This window comes from Festucalex cinctus, chromosome 12, assembly GCF_051991245.1.
Source record: "Festucalex cinctus isolate MCC-2025b chromosome 12, RoL_Fcin_1.0, whole genome shotgun sequence".
In the NCBI taxonomy this organism is placed as follows: Eukaryota; Metazoa; Chordata; class Actinopteri; order Syngnathiformes; family Syngnathidae; genus Festucalex; species Festucalex cinctus.
The window spans coordinates 22917474-22940645 of NC_135422.1; the positions used below are offsets into that span (position 1 = coordinate 22917474).

At 40.4% G+C, this 23172-nt stretch overlaps 1 protein-coding gene across 1 annotated transcript in view; it reads right to left on the bottom strand.

Annotated features, from left to right (window-relative positions):
* Nucleotides 1-23172, bottom strand: part of sntg2 (syntrophin, gamma 2) — a 90731-nt gene that overhangs the window by 14604 nt on the left and 52955 nt on the right. The window contains exons 9-11 of the mRNA XM_077539507.1: nt 20262-20386; nt 11198-11327; nt 1318-1356 (exon numbers count right to left, since the gene is read on the bottom strand). Coding sequence (XP_077395633.1) covers nt 1318-1356; nt 11198-11327; nt 20262-20386 — 294 coding nt within the window. The remainder of the gene's footprint in view (nt 1-1317; nt 1357-11197; nt 11328-20261; nt 20387-23172) is intronic.

Sequence of the window (23172 nt, forward strand, 5' to 3'; positions counted from 1 at the left end):
AAGTTAATTGTTTGTTTTGGTTTGTCTAAACAGGATAATTTCCCTCTTTGTGGGCTTCTTGGGGACATTTTTGAATGAGAATTAAATAGAAAGGCTTTAAAATATACAGGCTAATAATACAATATATTTGTGTTTATGTTAAATGCAATCTTGCTATAATGTGACGTTTTGAGCATTGCAACGATACACAAACGCAAACCAAGTTACGATGTACCAATTACCAAACATTAGCACTTGATGTAAATAGCAAAGATGATTATAGCTACCTAAAAAAAAAAAAAGTGTAGATTTTTTTTTTGGGGGGGGGGGGGGGGGGGTGGGGGTTGAAAAGTTGATATTGTATTGAGAGGGTAACTATCTTGGTTCGAAGTTGTGTTTCACATTGCCATGTGTGTATGTCAATTACTTGGTATGAATATATAATTAGTTTCATCTTTGTTAAACATTGAATGGTCAATTTAAATATATGCTATTTATGTCTGTATGTATTCATGTTATTGCTACTAGTTTTATGATGAATAAGTACTAACTTTAATTTGACACGGCTGGCTGCACCCGGTGTTTTTGGGCAAGGAGAATATTATCAGTTGGGTTTTCCTTCAAGCTAAGGTCACATTAGCCTCTACACGCATAGCCCAACACATAGTTTAGGTATCAGCCGTGTTCTTCAGCAAGCTAAGGTCACAGTAACCTCCATACACATGGTTTGACACATAGTTTAGGTATCAGCCGTGTTTTCCATCAAGCTAAGATATTTTTGATAAGGACTGTTTTGGATTACCAGCACACGAACTTGGTGCTCTTTGTCGTCAATACTATAAATTTAAGGGCTGCATTTTAGACCGCGCTCCTTTTCTTGTCGACCTGTTTATGGGTGCGAGCAATCGCGAGATAAGAAAAGCAGCCCGGATCCGACTGTCTGTATTTTCCTGAACTCCAGAGCTTTAACAATGGATGAACCAAATATTCTGCTTTTGTTTGATTTATTGAGAGACTTTCTTTCTTTGAAGAAAAACGAACACGCATGGTGTAAGGTAAACATTTACCGGGTGTGTGGGTGTCCGTAGGGGCTTTTCCCCGGACAGTAATTGGGACTCTAATCTGCATGCACATATGCTGCTAATGGTAATACTAAAATATTAAAATTATAAGTTGCCCACACACGCAATAGTGACACTAAATTTCTCACAGTATTTATTTCATATTCTCACTGGTTGTTGACTAATTGGGACGCTATTTTATACAGCATTATTGAGAACAAACAATGCGCGAGAAACAAATTCACTGTTCATTTGTGGTAGGCCAGCAGTTGCATACCTGATCATCTGAAGAGCTGTATTTTTTAGCCAGCTTAATCTGTGACAAAAAGAGAATGTTCATTTGTGAGAAAGAAATGCACATTTAACATTCTTATATAAAGCTTTGATGAACATTACAAACACATAAAACAACACTAAACTATATTTCAAAATATTCTTTATTAATGTGGAGTTCTCATCAAACAAAGGATGGGCAACATGCAATAAAGCAATAATGGAGGCTGTCTATGCGGGCTGATGATTTATAATGTGCTCTTTTTGGCGCTTCTTCAGTTCTTTCTGCTTATGTTTGGATCATAACTGATTCACATATTATAGGCTCTCAAAGATTATAAGAAATATCACTCACAAATGTCAAAGATTCCAGCATACAGTATTATAAAAATGACATTTGAAAGATATTTTGCCTGTTGCCATTTCTCTTTCTTTCCTTTAGAACAGACACTAGTTGCCACGTTGGTGCCACTTACATTTTAGTCTTAATAAATGGAAGATGCCGCCAAATTTATCCCAATTGTTTCTAATTAAGGAATTGTAATGATTCACAAGTAATCTCAAGTGTTGTCTTTCTATTTTATTATTCTCTTTTTTTTGTTTGTTTGTTTGTTTTAACAGAACAAAGCCTGTAGTTTCTCGGTCAGTGAGTATATTTCATTTTTGCTTTTGGTCCCATTTTTTATGAAATGAACTCAAAGATCTAAAACTTCTTCCACATACAGAATATCACCATTTCTCTCAAATATTGTTCACAGGCAGTCTAAATCTGTGCTAGTGAGCACTGCTCCTTTGCCGAGATAATCAACTCTACCTCACAGAAAAGCATGATCCAGGTCGCAGGTATTTACTTGAAAAAAAAATTAGTAAACAGATATTCAAAGTAAGTTTTACAAGGAGTTTAAAGGAACAGTTCGGCTTTTTTTACATGAATCTCTATTTCATCCTCACCTCCAGTGTGTGCGATCAGCACTGACTTACCCCTGACAGCGTTCTGTGACACGAGTTCTGGTCCGGTGTTGGTCGAGAGGAAAATAGTCCAGCAAGTTGACTTGGGTCATGGAAATAAAGCGTTTATCTTCTAAAAACAATTAGTGTTCAAAAGAGTGATACATTTGCATCACGCGCTGCAGACAGCTGATCCGCGCGTCTTCCGCCTTCGAAAAGACAAACAACTTGTAGATTACTGCGCGTCGATCAGCCGTCTACAGGGCGACGCACAGTGATACGAACGAACAGAAAAATAGGGCCCGGCGGTAATGGCGTCTGACTTTTTTCAGACGAACAGAACTCGTGTCACGGAACGCTGTCAGGGGTAAGTCAGTGATGATCGCGCACACTGGAGGTGAGGATGAAATAGAGATTCATGTCAAAAAATCCGAACTGTTCCTTTAACTAGAATTTCTGATGCAAAAAAAAAAAAAAAAAAAAAAAAAACGTTATTAGATTTTGTCAAGTAAATATCAATCCCCCAGCCCCCGCTCCCCATCCAGCCCCACCCACCATCCGCCGCCCCCAGGCCCCCACCCCTCCAGACACCCCCCGACCCCCATCACCCCCCCCCACCAAGCCACCCACACCACCACCCACATACCCCACCCCCCCCGCATCCCCGCCCCCGGGAACCGGCGCCGAGGGGGCCGGGCAGCAGTGCAGAGTGGGAAGACGTGCCGACCCCACCTCAAGCCGCGTGGAAAGGAGGAACAGCGGGGAGGGAACCAGAGGAGGAAGCACCGGGGGAGGGGCGGTACACCAGAACACCAAGCCCGGTGGGAAGAGGCCCCCGATGGCCACGCCATTGTTCCCAGTAACCCTGTTACTGAGTTCGCCAGCTCGCCGACTGGCGAGCTCTACCCTTACACCGTGAATGTGACCCCACCCAGTGTATATACAAGTGTGTGCGTGTGGTACATTAAAATTGGGAGCAGGTGGGATGGAGCAGAGGGAAAAGATTTCCCCTACTCCGATCCATCCGCATCCCAAAAAATGAATGTGTATGTGTGTGGTGCATTAAAAAAGAAAATAGAGGGACAAAGTGGTGGGGCGGGGACACAGATGGGGGACCACGGCGCTGCTAGGCACTGCAGTCTGCCCCAACTGATGGCTCCCCACCCCACTCACTCGTCCCCCTGGATGTGAGGTGCATTAAAATTGGAAGAGAGTTGAAGGGTGAAGACGGTGTTTCAACCCCACCAAGAAATATGTTATGTTTTTTTCTCGCTTATAGACATATACATTTCTGTTTTGGCACAGCTTCCCTGTCAAATAAATATACATTTGTAAAACCAAAACTGAAAATAGCTGGTCGGGAGATGACATTCTGTAATTCACTCCCCCATCCATGCCCTGTCTCTTCTCCAACAGCGTGCAAGGCTGCGAGCACAGAGGCAGAGACAGGCAGCTGCTTTTGTTTATGGTGATTTTGCACTTGGAGGTTACTGATGATGAAGAAAGTTCTTCGGTTCACAAATAACAAGGCCAAACAAAGTTAGCTTGTCTTGCCAACGTGTATATATATGAGCCGGATGTGTTTGATTTAGCTAAGGCTGGGACACTACATGGGAATGCCGTTAGATGTATATTATTGGATCAATGCATACTGTTTTCATATTTATCAATGAAATGTGATTACACCCACCACATTAGAGGAGTACAGTATCTGTCTGCCTGCGCTTCACTCAATCCCACCAAAATTGCTTTACGCCAACTTGTGGCACAACTAAATTCTAGTCTACTTTCTGTCACTGAATGATCAAATGCGCCGTGATAGAAAACACTCTCTGTCTACCAAATTTCCAAACACACTAAACCAGACTTCCACTGCAGGAAAATGAAGATGAGCAGTTTTTAGCCTGAGCATGACTGCCCCTCTATGAAAGTAGGGCACACGGTGTCACAGCTTCTTTTTTCTTTTTTGATAAACCCAGTGAATATTATAGGAAAAAATGTCTGCTGTAGAAAGCTGTAGAACATTCAACAATTGAGTGAGTTTTTAAGGGTACTCAAATAAATAAGTCAGAGTGGTCCTATTGTTTATTTATGAGTAAATTACAAGACATGCTCTTTTTCTCAGTTGAGCCCCGGCCCCTCAAATGTCTGTGCGCATTCCTGATAAGCAAAGAGTGTAGACATGTAAAGGCAATTTTTTATGCACCGCGCACAGCCATCCCAACTGCTTTCTCTTAAGCCTTTTCAAAAGAACATTGGAGAACAACAACAGCAGGCACCTTCCTTCATGCCCGATGTCATCCACACAAGTAACACGTGACGGACTGAGGGAAGACTACTGGATCTTTCCAGATAGAAGGTCATTCTAACAAAAGATCAGCTCCTCCAAAGCCTCCACACAATTATATCCTGATTGGCCGTTTAGCAATCACTGTCACAATTAGGTGACGCGGGTGTGAATTAATCGCATGTTGAATAAAAAAAAGACAGCTGCGCAACCAGCATGTGACCACGCATGTCTGCATTCTTACATCAATGCATCACATCAGTGTGATAATCAAAGTCAAATAAGAGGAAATCAACTAGGAGTGTGCATGTTGAATGACTACTTAGCAGCCATTAATTAGGTAGAAGAGCGTCTCCATTATGTCAGCACAGGGGCTGAGCTGCCATTGTAACTCACTGAGTGCTTATCAGTGTCATCAATGAGGACTGTTCCAACCAGGTTTCCGAAGCCTATAGAACGCAATCGTGTGGAAAACATTATTTATTTTTATATAAACTGAGGGGGTGTTTATAGAAGAGCAAAGGAGGATTACTGCTAATTAATTAAATGACAAAAAAAAAAAAACACGCACACACACTTGATGACAACATTATCAAACAATAGCTAAGATGCATGCTCGGGGTTTAGAAATGACGAGAGTTTTTGGAGCCATTAATCATGGTGAAATACAACACTGCTGTTCAGAGGCAATTATAGTATTCAGTTAGGGCTGCACGATATTGGAAAAACATGTGATATGTGATGTAGTTTCTGAATACAGCGATATCGATATTATTGCCATATTTAACATGTGCCTAAAGAAATTACATTTTTATTATGTAATGAAAGAATTAAAAAAATTTTCATGTGGCAAAATAATCAAACTCAATGTATTCTTAGTAAATTGTAATTACCTCTCGAAAATGTTCAACTATTGGATGACAGTAGGGGTGTGCCAAAAAATCGATTCATAAAAGAATCGAGATTCTCATTTATGAATCGAATCGATATTAACTCATTCACTGCCTTTGACAAGTATACTTGTCAATTGTATTTTTTAGAGCGGTGCTAAATGGGGGCGAATCTGAGCATGCTCCACTGTAAATATCAAACTTGGAAACAACTTTACTGATGCCCAACCACCGGTAGATGACATCATAGCCCCATTTTATAGGAAATAAACACAGTTTCAGAGTCCATGGGAGAAATGGCTGTATTTTGGCAAACCTACATTTTTCTGCTGTCAATTATAAAAGAACGGGACGGGACAAAAAGTAGGGAGTCTATTCTGTTATTTGGTAGATTCGGTTTATATATAATTATTGAATGTAATATCACGTGAGTATTGGAAATGTAAAAATTTTCTATAATGACTGGCAGTGAATGAGTTCCAAAAAACGATTTTATTTAAATTAGAAATGAAGAAGAAGGGGAAAAAAGGCAGTTGTGGCCCACATGCTGTTTTTGTGGAAAAAGGCACTTACAATACAAAATTAATAAATGTTTAAACAAAAAAAAGACACTTTAATGTCTCTATTTGTCATTTTGTCTTGTAAAGCAGACTGGAGTAGATCGTGACAATGTTGTGCATATCTGTAAATTGAAGCAGAAATCATTTGTCAATCAAATAATTTTGAATCGAAAATCGTTCGAATTGAGAATCGAAAATCGATTCTGAATCGAATCGTAGACCCAAAAATCGTAATCGAATCGAATCGTGAGACAGTCAAAAATTCCCAGCCCTAGATGACAGTGCACACTTTCGTTAAGTACACTGTGTTCCAACTATGTTTTGCATTATTAGGGTTGGAACACCCATGTAACTATAGGGGCGTGGAAACCAAATAAAAAGAGAGGTTGAGGAGGGGATTTTTTTTTTTCCAGAGAGTACAGTAGTGAATTGTATCAGTCAGTTCCTCTCCTCTCTCCTCGTGAGCTTTGAACTGAGTTTTGTTGTCATGTTTAATAAATGTCAAACAGGTAAACCTGACAGTCTGACTGGTCAAATTCAGATAAAAGCATAAAATTCCATGTCAAACTCATTGCACGTCTTCGCGATATGCATATTGAACAGGCCGATATCGCGATATCGATATTTTTTCGATATGTTGTGCAGCTCTAGTGTCAGTGGTTTAGGGTTGCTATAAAGACGTTTGGGGGTGCTTGATTGGTACAAAGAACGGGAAGTTTGGGGTTGTGATAGGTAGGTGGTCGTGGTTTGGGGGTGCAACCCACTCCAAAAATGGGAAGTCAGTGAGTAAACCGAATCGAATTAAAGTTATGCAAAGGAGTAAAGGACTTCAAATATAAATATATCCCAACCCTAATTTCTTGGGAAGGCTACTCTTTTCGATACAAAATCTCCTCAACATACGCATTGACAGTATGCACGTTTCTGGAGTAATTCATGGAGTCAATCAATGAAATGCACAACATATAAAATATATTAACAGACATTAACTTAAGACAGAATGTTTGTTTCTTGACTATATATATTGCTTGTCTGTACTGGTCTAAAAAAATAACACACATAAAAAAAGAAATGCGCTTGAGTCTACAAAATAATATTAATAATGCATGTTCTACAAGTCTGTGTATGGGTGAAGTCCAGATATATCATATAAAACATAACAAAAATAAATTTACTTTAGCACTAGTTTGTCTGTGCCTCTTTAAATCTAGTCTTCAACACAAATACTTCAAAATGGAGCTTTTGTTTGCTGAAAAACAATCTTATGTCCATGACTTCCTCCATGAGGCTACTTTTTTCTGTGCAGCCATACATGCACGCGCACACGTTAGTAAGTTTCCAAAATTAGGAAGTAGCAACATGATTGAGGAGCAAAAAAGCAGACTAGTAATGAAAATAATGTGTCGGTGTTGAGTGGTAGAAGGTAAACAACTTTTCACATATCCTGGTGTAAGTAAGGAACACTTCATTTCACTCAACTAGACATACATACCCCATGAATGGACGGAGGACAACATGCTGTGCTCGTCTGCGCTTGCAGAGATGGTACGAGTTGGATGAAACTATTTTCAGTCAAAAGGGGGGTGTACTGTATTTTTGTTGTTTAAATATTACTTTTAAACTCTATGGTTTATATATATTATAGCTATACGTTTCTAGCTTGTTAAAAAGAACACAGTAATATTATATATATATATATATATATATATATATATATATATATATATATATATATATATATATATATATATATATATATATATGAGGTGTCAGTCGATTAAAATTTTTAATCGTAACTAATCGCATGACTTCAGTAATTAACTGACGATTAATCACACATTAATCGCACATTTTATATTAAAATTTTCAATAATATGTACATTTTTCCCTAATTAAAATATGGTTTTATTTTTTTTAGTCATTAATACATTAATTTCATAGTAATTGAATAAAAAATAAAATTTTAAATATGTCGTGTACTGTTAAAAAAAAACCCAAAACAAGTGTGACTGATTTGTGTTGTTCATTTTTCTGTCACTGCAACATGGCATAATTGCATTTGTAAGACAATGGTAACAGCTCAGTGCATTTTTCTTTTCATATGAAGAGCTGACTAATTTTTAACATGAAGTAACTTGTGAAAATATGTACATTTTTAAAACTGTAAAATATAACCTAGTCCCTAAAAATATATGCATTGTTATTTAATTTATTACTGCTAAACTGTGTTAGTGTATCCCTTTGCAGAATGCTGAATGCTTTTTTATTTTGTTAAGTTCAATAGGATGTAAAACATTGTAAAACACATCTGTATTCTTTGGCTTTTGGCGCACCATGAGACTTGTTCCTGGTGTTTTGTGGTGTGTATGAGTTTAATGTTTAGCCTACTTATTTATGCATTTATTTACTGATGTGAAATGTATTGACTTGTAAAAAACAAACAAACAAACAAAAAAAACTTGTATTCGCACTTCAAAATGTTCGCTTTGTTCTTGTTTTGTTACCTTATTCTTTACTGCAAAACCAATATTTATGTTTATGTACAACACTTTGTATACAGCAATGCCTGTTCTTAATGTTCTTAAAGCGCTTTATAAATAAAGTTGAGTTGAGTAAAATGACGTATATTTACTGCATACAAACCAGAAACGATTGATGTGTACTTTTCAGAGCTTTTGATGTGTACTTTTCAAATTTTAAACATGAAGTAACTTGCAATCTTCTGCACATTTTAAAATGGTAAAATAGTGGTAGTGAGACACAGTCCAAATGGCTCCTCCACGCTTCTGGTTTGCACAGCCTTTGCGCGCTGCTAACCGGTAAAAACGGAGCAATCCGGGAACACTTAATTCACTAATTCACTCACGCAGATGAGGAAATCCATCACTAATGCTGCTTTTCCATTAGTCCCCACACCTCATGCAACCACACCACACCGCACCCGTCGCTTTTTTGTTACAACTGGCGCACGGCGGGAAGGGGGCAGGAACATTTGAACTGTCCAAGCCAAGCTTGAACTCCTGCAGTGCGCGCGCATCTGAGATAAAATTTCACGAGTGACAAGGCACGCCAACACTGAACCATATTTACAATTTAATATGGACCACCACGGATGAAATATTGTGATTCACGACCAGCTCGCGAAGCTATTTGTGAATGGAGAGCTCTGCCGCTGGAGCTCTCATTCAAGTGAATAGGAACACACCACCAGCCAGCATTGTGCACTCGTAATGTTTTTTAAAACCACAAACATTACAAATCACCAGTACCTTTTAAATTGTAAATATAGTTCAGCGTAGTTGTAAGACATTATTATATGTATTGTTTGTACTGTATTTTTATGACTTTGGCGAAGACCGGCGGGCGCCTTTGCTTCTCTTGCGTAAAACAAGGAAATGGGCGTGTGCCACGGCGTTGCTTGCTGTGTTGCTGTAGGCCAATCAGATGACAGGTGACGTCACTAGTCGCTAGTCCCCCGATGATCGGCGCTGCAGAACCACTGCCGAAAGGGTTCTAAATAGTGTTGTTCTGATACCATTTTTTGGCCTCTGATATCGATTCCGATACCCAGCTTTGCAGTATCGGCTGATGCCGATACCATACCGATACCTAAGGTTTTTTTTTCCTCAACACGAAAAGCTGTACTGCCATTGGTTCAGAGCATTCAAGGGCCAATAGGATATCTTAGATCGGCATGCAGTGAACATTTCACATATCAGTGAATGTCGTGCACGAGCAAGACAAGATGCTGCATCCAAAGTCCTATATTAGTGTTGGAATTAATGGTATCGGCATGTTACCTGTTAGTACTCACCGATAGCGATACCACTGTTTTAATGCAGTATCGGGGCCTCTGCCGATACCAGTATCGGTATTGGAACAACACTAGTTCTAAACAGTGGTTACAACGGAACGTATGCTGCTGTTGATTCCATCTAATAGGTAAAAATGTTATTCAGTGAAAATGGAAGGCGGGCACATGTACAGTAAGTGTGATCAGAGTGGTGATGTAAGAGTGTAGTAAAACACATCTTTTAAAACCCCTTTGCTGACATATTTTTTTCAAATGATGGCTCTCCAGCTATTAGATGACATGTCCTGATTAGACATTGATATCCTATTAGTAGTTAGCTCCATTCATAGACGCTATTACTCACAGCTGGACAATCAAGAGCTAATGGCTGACCTCATTTCTGCTAATCAAAATATGAACTCAGAAGCAAAGATGGGCACTTCCGTCTCGCCGTCATTGACAGCTGCCCACCTTATTGTGAGTGCTTTATGCTGTAAAGCCTCGCAAAAGAATGCACGGACTGAGAATGGATGTCTGTACTGACCCAGATAGACTGACCTGCTTCTGTCGGCGCTCAGTCCGTATACTGTATTTATTGTAAGCTTTGCGTCATAAAGAAAATGCGGAGGCACTTGCTGAAAGGTGGGCATCCATCAACGACGGGAAGAGCCGAGAGACGGAAGAGGCCACCTCTCAACTCAGGGTTAAGACAATATGCAGAGAAACTTACGCTGGACAGTGTTATCAGTCTATGGGGAACGTCTAATGCGCATGACCATCGGCGCCGTCATCGATTTAATCTGCCATTTTGAAGGCTACAATTCAAGATGCGCTCTGCCACGGTGTTCCTGAGTTGTCATATTTAGCTGGACAAATCAAAATATGGTAAACTGTTACTGTGCTAGGGTGTGCAGCAACCAATCCCCAAATCACAAAGGGAAAACAGTTGACAAGTTTTTACAGGTTTATTGCTTGGTAGAAGAAAGACAGAGGGACCTTACAAAGCCCTCAAAGCACTTTACATTTGATTACCCCTTCACCTACTGATGACGCAGCATCAGGAGCAACTGGGGGCTCAGTATCTTACTCAAAGATACTTCGAGGTGGTCACAATGGCATGGGATCGAACCCACAAGCTCTGGAGACAACCACCATACCACTGAACCACACTGCCTCAATATGGTATATGTGATGAAAAATAAAACAATCAGCTTTGTCAACTTTTTGTCCGGGGAGGTTGTTACTGTAAATTAGCTTTAAAAAAATGATTTTGATCTCAACAGAGTAATTTAAAAATACAGTATTACTGAAGCTCACCTCTTGTACTAATTCTCAAAACTTGGTTTGTCTGTTCACTTTCATTTCTTTAATAGAGAAAAGGGTGTTTAATGTATAAAAATACTTACATTCTCCAGGGTCAAGTCACTGATCTTTGTCGATATTGCTTGGAGCCAGTCTGTGGTTTCTGCTGCACTGCAAAATTGAAGAATATTGGGCCTGCCTGCATTCAAGGCAGAGACTTCAAAACAGTTCGACCTGGAGAAACACAGCGATCAGAACAAAAGAGGAGAGCTGGAGAAGACTGAAAGCAGTGATGCAAAGACAGGTTGTTACTTCTGACATGTTTAGATGAGATGTAAGATAAACGGAAAGTGACGCATTAGAAAATAATATTGAGCAATCATTTGCATCTCAATAAGAAAAATAGAATATGATGAATGTATTGATCCCAGCCAGGAAAATCACAATGAGATGTTGCCTTGTATTTGTTCTTGGACACTCACCCACAAATTAGATACACACATCAATCAATTTTCTCTACATATCCCAACTGATAGGAAGTAGAGGAGACTATACCAGCTGCCAGTTAGACAGGGCAAATTGAGTAGGAATCAATCCTACGTGAACACGACACTACCAGTAGCAATGTGGCAAGTGGAAGGCAATGTTTGGTCTAACGTTCTCAGGAAAATGTTTTCCGACTCTCCGTCAAGTGCACATGAATGTGTATGATGAGTCAAGATGGCGACCACTGAGTCAGATTCAAGTGATTTTGAAGCAGAAGGGATATTGTGTGTACATTATGTTTTGCTACTACGCCGATCAAGAATCTCATGAATATCCTTCAGGAAAGCCTCTGAATTTACTCACAGTGTGGTGCCAATATTGGGTGCATGAAGAGCGTGCGCCATGGCTGCTGTGCCAGGCATCGCCGGACAGAGAGGTAGTTGAAATGTGCAAATGGCGCTGCTCGCCGGGGTTGTGACAGAGAGGGGAACTCTTGTTCAGTACTGTATTGTAATATATGATGTGCTGCACACTTAAAAATATTAACTTGGGAGAGAAATATAATATTTATGGACATCAGTCAGCCCTTGTTCGTATCGAATGTTCGTAAGTCGACTACCTGTATATGGAAACAAGCACTTCAACCGCCATAACAAATACATTCAGGATCAAACAATTGATTGCTGAAGTACAACACATTCTATTGCCCATACTACTTTTCTCGTGAATAATGTTCCATTGCACTACTAACGTGAAAAATCAACTTTTTGGAGCTTTTAGGCATGTTAAAATGCAATTCCTCACAGAAAACATGACGGAAGTGGCGTTTTCCTCCATTCAGACCTCTATGAGAAATTCTAGGTCATTCTGCTCTTCAAGTACCAACCCCTCCCAACCTGAGCAACCTGTTGGCACTCTTTGACATCATAAGGTGCAGACCCACCCCCGCACGGCCTCTGCGGACTAAACACAACCACAAACAACCACAGCTCACCTATTTTCTGAAGCTCAGCCGTGGTTGGCCATTACCTGAACCAACTGTGATGTCATTTTTTTTTTTAAATCAAAATCTCTTTATTTATTTTTTGCAATAATAGTGCATAGATTTCCAGTGCAAAAAAGACAAAATGAAATGAAACACAGGACTGACATCCAGCACACACACACAAACAAAAAAAGAAACAAAAATAAAATAAACCATAAAATTAAACCCCGTCACTGCCAATAAGATTCATGACCATTAAATATTCAGCTTTAGTAATGATTATGGATAACCAATGTCAACAAAATAAACAACATAAAAAAGAAGTCAAATTGTGGAATGTCAAGGGCCTGAGAGGACTGACACATGTTTAAAAAAAGGTCCCCAGGCACGCAGGAATCTCCCATTAGAATAATGGAGAGAGTATCTGATCTTTTCAATTTTCAAGCATGTCATTAAAGCTGCCAGCCAATCGGCGTGCGTGGGAGGAGAGGGATCCCTCCACCTGAAGAGGACAGACCTCCGCGCCAGGAGGGTGGCAAACGCTAAGGTGCGGCGCTGTTCAGAAGAAAGTCGAACGTCCCCTGTGACTCCGAATAAACCAACAAGGGGGTTCGGCTCCACCCTCACTGTCAAAACCTGGGAGAGGGAATAAAAAACCTCTGTCCAGAATTTGCTAAGTTTAGGACAAGTCCAAAACATATGAAAGAGTGAGCCGTCTGAGATATTACACTTGGTACAGAGTGGGCTGATGTCAGGATAAAAGCTGGCCAGTTTGGTTTTGGAGATGTGAACTCTGTGAACCACTTTGAATTGGATTAAATTATGACGAGCACACAGAGATGAGGAATTGACTTGTTTTAAGACGGATGACCATGTTTCCTCAGAAAAGGGGGCACCTAGGTCCTCTTCCCATGCCGCCCTGATCCTATCCATAGACGTCATCTTCAGAACCAACAGCATGCTGTAAAAAAGAGAGACAAGCCTCCTCTGGTATGGATTTGAGGAGAGGACAATGTCAACAATATTCCTGTCGGAACTTAGTGTGGTGGGCAATTTAGAAAGTATAAAATGTCGAATTTGCAGATAACGGAAGAAATTAGAATTTAAAAGTGCAAATTTATTACGTAATTGTTGGAATGATGCCAAACTATTATCAATAAACAAATCTTGGAAGCGTGCTATTCCCCTCTGACTCCACTCTTTGAAGGCGGCGTCATTGAGTGAGGGTTTGAAAAAATGATTACATAATATTGGGCTAAATGGTGAGAAGTCGTGTAATTTGAAAAACTTCCGGAACTGAGACCAGATCCTCACTGAGTGTTTAACCACCGGATTTTTTAAAGATCTGGTTGAGAGTGGAAGAGAGGAGCCGATCAATGCAGCCAGGGATACGTCATCCTCTGATCTCAACTCCATTGCCACCCAGCCAGGAGGATCCGGACGATTATGAAAGTGAGACCAGAATGTGAGACACCGCATGTTGGCAGCCCAATAATAAAAACGGAGATTAGGCAAAGCCAGACCACCGGCGGCCTTCGTCTTTTGTAGATGGGCTCTGTTAAGACGGGCCCTTTTCCCCTTCCAAATATAAGAAGAGATTGTTGAATCAAGATCATCAAAAAAAATTTTGGGAATGAAAACTGGTAGAGCCTGAAATAGGTACAAAAATTTCGGTAAAACGGTCATTTTAATAGAATTTATTCGCCCAACGAGGGACATGGAGAGTGGTGACCATTGTTTGAGCATTTGTTTGATATAAGCTGATAAATTCAAGAAGTTCTCTTTAAAAAGGTCTTTGTGCTTTCGGGTAATCGTGACGCCCAAATAGGAAATTTTGTAATTTTCAATTTTAAATGGAAAATTACTAAAGTCTGAAGCAGATACGATATTGCCAATTGGAAACAGTTCACTTTTTTCAAAGTTTATTTTATACCCAGATAATTGACTAAAGTGATCGAGTAGTGACAGAGCCGAATGGAGAGAGGTGGTCGGATTCGAAATAAGCAGCATAAGGTCGTCCGCATAAATCGAGGCCTTATGTTCAATGCCGCCTCTCCATACACCCGTGATGTCATCTCGGCTACGGATGGCGATGGCGAGAGGTTCAATAACCAGGTCAAATAACATGGGGCTGAGAGGACAACCCTGGCGGGTTCCACGATGCAGGCTAAACGGATCAGACAACTGGGAGTTGGTTCGGACCAAGGCCGTAGGATGAGAATACAACAGTTTAATCCACGCAATGAAGTTCGGCCCAAAACCAAATTTCTCCAGCACTGCCCACAGGTAGACCCACTCCACGCGATCAAATGCCTTTTCAGCATCAATGGAGACTATACACTCAGGGGTATCATCAGGAGTGGAATAGATAATATTTAATAATCTACGTATATTAAAGAAGGAGTGTCTACCCTTTATAAAACCAGTTTGATCCTCAGATATGATGGTCGGAAGGATGTTTTCTAATCTGTGAGCGAGAACTTTGGCCAGGATTTTTGCATCCGTGTTAATAAGAGAAATGGGCCTATAGGAGGCGCAATATGTGGGATCTTTGCCTGTTTTGGCAATAAGGGTGATGCAAGCTTCCGAAAATGATTTAGGAAGGGAGCCTTGCCTAAACGATTCGCAAAGCACAGAACAAAGTTGTGGAGACAAAAGCAAAGAGAACCTCTTAAAAAACTCAACTGGGAACCCGTCGGGGCCTGGACTCTTGCCTGACTGCATTGAAGTGATAGCTGAGACTATTTCAGCCTGTGTTATGGGCTCATCCAGTCTCTTACCTTGGTCTGGTTGGAGTTTGGGAACATTAAGGCTGTTTAGAAAATCGTGTATGGCATTAGGATCAGGGGGAGATTCCGAAGAATAGAGATTTGAATAAAAGTCTTTGAAGGCATCATTAATTTGAGTATGGTCCATGGTGATTTCACCGTTATATGTATGGATTTTAGTTATGTTTTGCTTCGCAGAAAAGCCCTTCAACTGGTTTGCAAGCAGCTTGTCGGCCTTGTCTCCATGGGCATAAAATGTGGCTTTGTTTTTCAGGAGCAAATATTCAACCGAATGGGTAGTGAGTAGGTCAAACTTAGTTTGGAGCGCTAATCGTTTTTTATAAAGATTTTGATTTTCAGTTAGCGCATATTGTTTGTCAATTTCCCCAATTTGATGAGCCAAATCTGAACGCTCCTTGTTAGCTCTACTTTTCATTTGAGCTGTGTAAGATATGATTTGTCCCCTGAGGTAGGCCTTAAGGGCATCCCATACAACCAGACTGGAGACCTCAGGGGATATGTTAGTGGACAAGAAAAAAGTTATTTCGTTTTCTATGAACTCCACAAATTTGTCGTCAGACAGCAGAGTGGAGTTGAAACGCCACTGTCTGCTCCTCCGGGGGAGATTTGGGAGGGAGATGGCCATGGAGACGGGCGCGTGGTCCGAAATGACAATACTATGGTAGTCACAGGATCGGACAAGGGGGAGCAGACCATGGTCAAGGAAAACATAGTCTATGCGTGAATATGTGTGATGAACGTGTGAAAAAAAGGAGTATTCCTTTTCCTGGGGATGTAGAGAACGCCACACATCACAAACACCATACTGCATGAGGAAGGCCTGAATAAGGTCGGCTGATTTACTAGGCGTGCCAGGGTTGGTGGAAGACCGGTCTAAGAGCGGATCCAGCCAGCAGTTCAGGTCACCTCCAAAGATGAAAGAATGTGTATTTAGGTCTGGGAGTAATGAAAATAGGTGCTCAAAAAAAGTTGGTTCATCCACGTTGGGGGCATAAACATTAACAAGAACCACCATTGTGTTGTATAATTTCCCAGTCACAATAACATATCGGCCAAACTTATCAGAGGTCACATTATGAGGCTCAAAGGTAATATTTGGAGATATTAAGATTGAAACTCCTCTGGCCTTAGCCTGAAAGGAGGAGTGGAATGCTCCTCCCCCCCAACCCATCAGCAGGCGGCTGCTGTCTGAGCTGCGAACGTGGGTTTCTTGCAGAAAAGCGATATCTGCTTTAAGCTGTTTCAAGTGTGAAAAAATCTTCCTTCTCTTCACTGGGTGGTTCAAGCCTCTAACATTCCAACTAACAAAATTCACACAACTATCCATGTGCGATAGAAAAAAGTAAAGAGTGTGAGATTAGATAAATGGCAGGTCAAAAGAAAAATATATGTATGTACATTTGATTCCCCAACTGTTGGCAGTGACACCCCCCCACCCCCCACCCCTCCCAAGAAAGCTGCTAAAAAGAAAAGCAGCAAGCTCTCAAACCCAAACATCTAACTCTAAATCTTCCTGTTTCAACTCAAACTACTCCTCCGGTATCAAACATTAGAACAGTAAAAATAAAACACCCCTATAAACAATATTAGAACATTAAACAGTCCTGAAAGATTTACCAGACTCAGATTAAATCAAATTAAAAAGAGTTGAACAGAATTACATTACATTAAATTAAATACGGACCTAGTACAAAAAAAAAAAAAAAGGAACAACTGAATGTAAAACAGTGCACACTGACATGACTGTAATCTTAAAGTTATAAATGTGCTGGCTCCACTACAGCAGTCAATCAGATTGCGAACATATAAACAAAGAGACAAAACAAAACATATAATATGTATGGCACGCACACACAATTGTAACTACGGGCAAATTATTTAAGTTCTTTCATATTGAAACAGTTACGATAAACGCGTTCCAAGCGTGTCCTGCATGGCTCGGCTGCGTTGTTGTAATAAAGTAATTACGGTCGACATGTAAACAAACCAGCGTGTCGGTGCTCCTTGGCCGTCCGGAACCACGGCAGAGTTACCTCTCATCCAGTCAGGTTATAGGAGGTGTCTATGAAGCATGGGATGACTTGGGAAGGCCGTCGATGTACTTCTGCGCCTCCTCGACTGAGCCGATCCATTTCCTGGCTCCACCGGCCAGCGTGAGCCGCAGCCGGGCTGGGTACAGCAGCGCGGGTTTCAGACTCCGCTTGTACAGCTCCGCCATGACATCTCGGTACTCTGCGCGCTGGCTGGCCACCTCGGGAGTGTAATCCTCCACCACTCGGATCTTGTGGCCGCGGTAGTCGAGCATCCCCCTCCGGCGCGACTCCCTGATGAGCAGGTCCTTGGTCTGGTAGCGGTGGAGGCGGACGATCACCGGCCGCGGTCGCTGCCCGGGAGCCGGTTTGGCCGCCAGGGTTCGGTGGGCTCTGTCGATGTCCGGCTTGGAAGGCAGCACCTCGGGGCCGAAAACCTCCAGCAGCAGGTCCGCGAAAAACTCGGAGGGTCGGCCGCTCTCGACAGACTCAGGGAGCCCCAAGATGCGGATGTTCTGCCGGCGGCTTCGTCCCTCCAAGTCAGTCACTTTGGCTTTCAGTTTGGCGTTGTCGCTGCCAAGCGCGGCACAGGTATTCTCCAGGTCGCTAACCCGTTGGCTCAAGTCGTCCGCGGCGAGTTCTAGTGAGGACACACGCTGGTCGTGGTCGTCCACAGTCTGTCTCAGCGTGTCCAACTTTGAGTCCAGTTGATTGAAAGAACTTTTGAACTCGGCCGCGAGCTCCTCGCGGTGCCGCTCAAGTAGTGTCGTGATAGCATCCAGTGTTAAGCTAGGGCTAGCTTCTTCTTTCTTGCTCGACTTACTGCCTTTAGAAGCCATTAGAAAAGTTGATTTGGCCGTTTAGAGCGTTGTCAAGCAAATAAATGAGTGACTTAAGTTCGAATGAACGGATTCGAGGGCTTTGTTGTTGTTAAAAAAGGTAAATTAACCGGAGAGCACGCACTGCACAACTACTCCATCTATCTCCGAAACCGGAAGTCGTGATGTCATTTTTATTCTACATTCACACCAAAAGTGGGGGTGGCAAGGCGAAAATCCGTACTTCTGCCTTTTCGTCAATTTTGACAAAATGTGAATTTTTTTCGCGTTTCGCCTCGCGGTAACCAATCGGCTTCAGGTATGGGCAATTTCACACACAGCGTCCTGTCTGTTGTCACCGGAGTGCAATATAGTAATGTTTAGTTTAGTAATGCATTAGCCAAAGCTGTTTAGTGCAAGCACCGGCTTCCGGATGGCCACTAAAAAAGTGGAAGTGCTAAACAAGTACCTCAAAAGAAGGCGCTGCTGGAGAAAATAGTGCCCCAGCTGTATAGTCCCGGGAAAGAAGTAGAAGTAATTGGCGGTGCTTTTTTGTTGTCTCACTAAAGTGCTCTACAGTAGTTTTTCACCAAGCGACGTTTTTTTTTTTTTTTTTGTTTCTTGTGTGCGAATAGTTACATGAATGAGCAGCATGATTTCCAAAAAATTCTACGCGGTGAAACACGAGCGAAGGAAGCGTTCCAGAACGCGTCCCACGCTTTTGTGTGAATGTAGCATTAGTCGAAAATGAGATGGATAAAAATGGGTAGATTTTGCAGCTTAACTCGTATTCCACAAACAGAATAATAATCAGAATATCCTGGTTAAACTAGTGGTGCTGCATGGAACATATTGTCAAGAAATCTTTTGGGTAGACTTTCACAGATGATTATAGTTAAATGTTGTACCTTGTCCTAACAATATCAAGATTGTGAAATGGTATGAAATGATCACAACAACCTTTTTTGTTATCACACATAATAAAATACAAATAAGAGTAGAATAAGACTGATTTGGAGATATTTCATAATTTTAGAGAAAGCAAAAAAAAAAAAAAAGAACATTCCAAAATATAAAATGACAAGCATAGTACATGTTCATCAAGTGCTTCTAAATTATTTTCTGTCTCACCCCCCCTCCCTCATTTGTTTATAAAATTATTATAAGCACACCTCTGCACAACAGTGTATACGTATTAACGTACAAGAGAATTAAAAAAGAAAGAAATATGGACCAACTTTGAATAGCTTTATTAACTGTAACAGAAAAGATTTAAAGTGCATCTGAAATTCAAAAATAAAATAAAATCCTTTATTAAACTATAAACATTTTTTGACTGACCATGTCAAACCATATGATACGGAAAAATAAAATCACATAAAATCAATAAATAATAATGCATTCAAACTGATCACCAACATTAACTCAGGAGCACAATATATATATAAAAAAAACTTTAACCTGCAAAACAAAAATATATAAAATAATTTGTGCAGATTTTTTATTTTATTTTTTTATTTTTTTTATTTTCTGTGTGCAAAGCGCGCATGCTCAGTGCAAACAAAACCCCTACACCACCGAGCTAATGCTCCCTGCACACACTCTGCCAATAATGAGAGCACCACTGCCCCCTAATGTAGTGGAGGTGCAATGTCCATTCTAGGACAGTAAAAAAAAGAAGAAGAAAAAACGCGCCTCTTTTGATCGAGTCTCGCGCACCCCTGGCCGCCCCACTATTCGAGAAGCAATGATCTAGTGAATTGAATATCCTTCTTGCGTGTCTTTCTGACTTGGCGATTGTACTCCCAAACATTTTAAGATAGATGCTTGGAGCAGTTAAAATAAAGTTACAACAATATACATAGAGGGAAGAGCATTAAAGTCAAATGCATGTTCTCTGTCACACTTTCTAAGTCGGAGCGTCAGCTGTAGTGACCTTTTAAGCCGTTTATGTCTGTGCATAGATATTGGCATTAACAAAAGTGCTTGCCAAGCCAACAGCGGCACTCGCTGAACTATGCCCATCAAAGGTGAATTATATCACGCTGGATTACCCTTACCTTAATTTCTCCGTGCCAGTTTTGCATCTGGAGACTCTGGCCATCAACAGGGGCAGGGAAATGGCATCCAGCCAGCGCTTCTCATACTTTGGTTCATTAGCTGAAGGTGAAGGAGGTGATGAAGCCTGGAAGAAATACATAAACAATGAGGTTCTTTAAGCCCTCAATCGTATACGGCATGGCAACAGCATTTTATAAACCGTGTGCTTTTAATCCATGAATTGTGTCTAAAAAATTGTGAATGTATATCGTTAATTTATACGCAACACCAGCACATCTTTTGTTCTGATCTTCAATGAATAATAATGGCATTTTTTCTAAAGAAAAATCTTTTTCTGGTGAGCAAGCACCTCTGGACACACCCGCAGCCGAAATGTTGGAAGCCATTATGCTGTTTTATATGAGTGGGTTAGGGTTAAGGTTGTGTGTTTGAATACATCAATTTAATAGCCATCGTCACAAAACGGTGACTTACTGTGTGGTGTTTGGTTGCAACAATACAGGTGGGAGGGGCAAAGCCTCATTAATCAGGGCGAGACCACTGGACATTTGTAAAGAAAAAGATGGGCAATGTGGCTTTCACGAATAGGCAGAACTGATGTCATCATCAGTGTTTGTTTTTAAAAGGTAAGATTGAATACTTAGCAACGCATGTTTTCTAAGGTACACACAGAAATGTAGGAATCTTTGATTAAAGGAAAGGCAGCTGACCATGAGAACCGCTATATAGCCTTGAGACCAATGAATTTATTCTAATACGCATTTGTGCAATTGCAATGCCTGGATTGTAATGAGTTTAGTACACAGTCAAAGCCATGAATGTAAATGTACTAATAATTGGGTGAGAATGTTATAATAAATTCATATAAATATAAATGAATAATTAAATGAAAGTGAATTTGGTTAGCAGATCTGTATTTTATAATGTACATCTTTGGGCATGATTATTGATGTCTATTGTGATGTAAGTTAAATTTGCGAGTTTGAGGGGGAAAAACTGTTTACTGTAAACGCAAGGATCTTTACATATTACACTGTCTAAAGTTGATATTTTTGTTGTCATCTCTCAATATATTAAATATTTTTGAGCGTGTTTGTGTTATTTGAAGTGTGTTTGAGGACCTTTAAATGACCACAAATATTATTAAAAAAATTATTATTTTTTTTTTAAACATGCATAGGGAGTCTCTATGTGTGGAAAAAAATACTTGCTTTAGAAAATACCAGTAGCCAACTTCTTGCCATCTCAAGAGGCAACTTTTAGTCAAAACATGAAATCAGGTAAGATATTTCAGGACAAATCACACACATACATGTGCACAGAGGTTAAATGGTTTAGTCTGACTGTTTCACTTCACTTTGTGTCCCATTTGTTCATAGGCATGTGCAACTTTTTAATCGCCTGAGTGGAACGCCACGGAATGGAAAGGTCTTTTCTTCATAACATCATACTCTTCAATTTCATCCACTCTTGACGTTCCTTTAATGCTAAATGTTGCCATCCACTTCACTTCAACCCTTGGTTACGACTGAAAAATGTGGGCGCTTGAGGTAACTGCTATCTGAAAACAGCTTTATTTATTTCTAAATGGCAATATCATCACTTCTTACTTTTGGAGTGGAAAGAAAGACATTTGTGCATTGCTTTTCAAGCCCAAGTTAGAGCTTATATCTTTCCCACCTGCTCAAATGCAGAACTGACGTTTCCTCTAGTTCTTGCCCGATGTCGGTCACTATCAAGTTTTAATCTTTTTATGGCACCTGATGCATTAGTTCCGTAGAAAACGGTTTGCTTCTGAAATTGGATGCAAAATGAATATAATATTGAATGCAATATAATAATTACGCAATGACATCTCGTTCATTCATCTGTCTTTCACCGACGCCATGGAAGTTCAAATCAGGTGCCGTGCGGTATTGGCAGCCCAGAACTTTAATTCACTGGTCGCGCTCTACGTTCTCAAACCGGAGACGTGGTCACGGTGTGGGTTCGATCCCGTATTAGCAACCATGCGCATCGGCTAACAGTTGTCCTATTCGGTGCCCTTTTTGTGCTACCAGAAATCTTGCAATGGAGAGGTTACAGCTTGCTTGAAATCGTTCATAAGGGCACCAAAGTGTTTGTACATCATATGAATTATTTAATACATTGAGCTTTTATTTACAGCAGTAAATATTAGATCAGTTGGAAAACAACCTTTGTAGCGCCAAGGTACCTAATTTACATTGGAGAAATCTCACGAGTAACCGACAAATAAAAATGAAAAGTATGAATGAGGAAATAATGATCTAGTCTTAACTCATTCGCTCCCAGCCATTTTCACAGAAACAATCCCATTCGCTCCCGGCTGTTTTACTGGATTTTGACTGATTTTGCAAGGCCCACAGAATATTGTGTTCAATTGCTATAAAAGCATGAAAAGGTTGAAGTCTCTTTTTTCATCAGGAAAAAAAAGTATGTTTCTATCTGTTTCCGTTTTGCAGCAATTAGCATTAGAAGAGACCTAAATTTAATCAGTTTTCACAAATCTATTTCAAATTGTAAGTAATTTAGCTTTTTTTCTACATGGCCCTGGTTGATCTCCTTTGCTCTGCTGCCGCCTGCTGGCCGTTTGCATAATAACTACCATTTCTGCAACCGTTCTTTGCAGTTGAGAAGCTGCATCAAAGCCTTCTGTATGCTCTAGCATAAAAAAAAAAAAACAAACAAACAAAAAAAAACGTATGAATACATCTTTGGGACACTTAAAACATAAAAAAAAATGTATTTACACGTTATTGGGAGCAAATGAGTTTTAGTCACAAATATTCTTACTCAGTGTGAAACCTGAGTTTGTTTAACTGAACACAAAGCTGATATATTTACAGGGAGCAATTTGACTTATTCTGTTGGATGAATGGCAACAGTTAG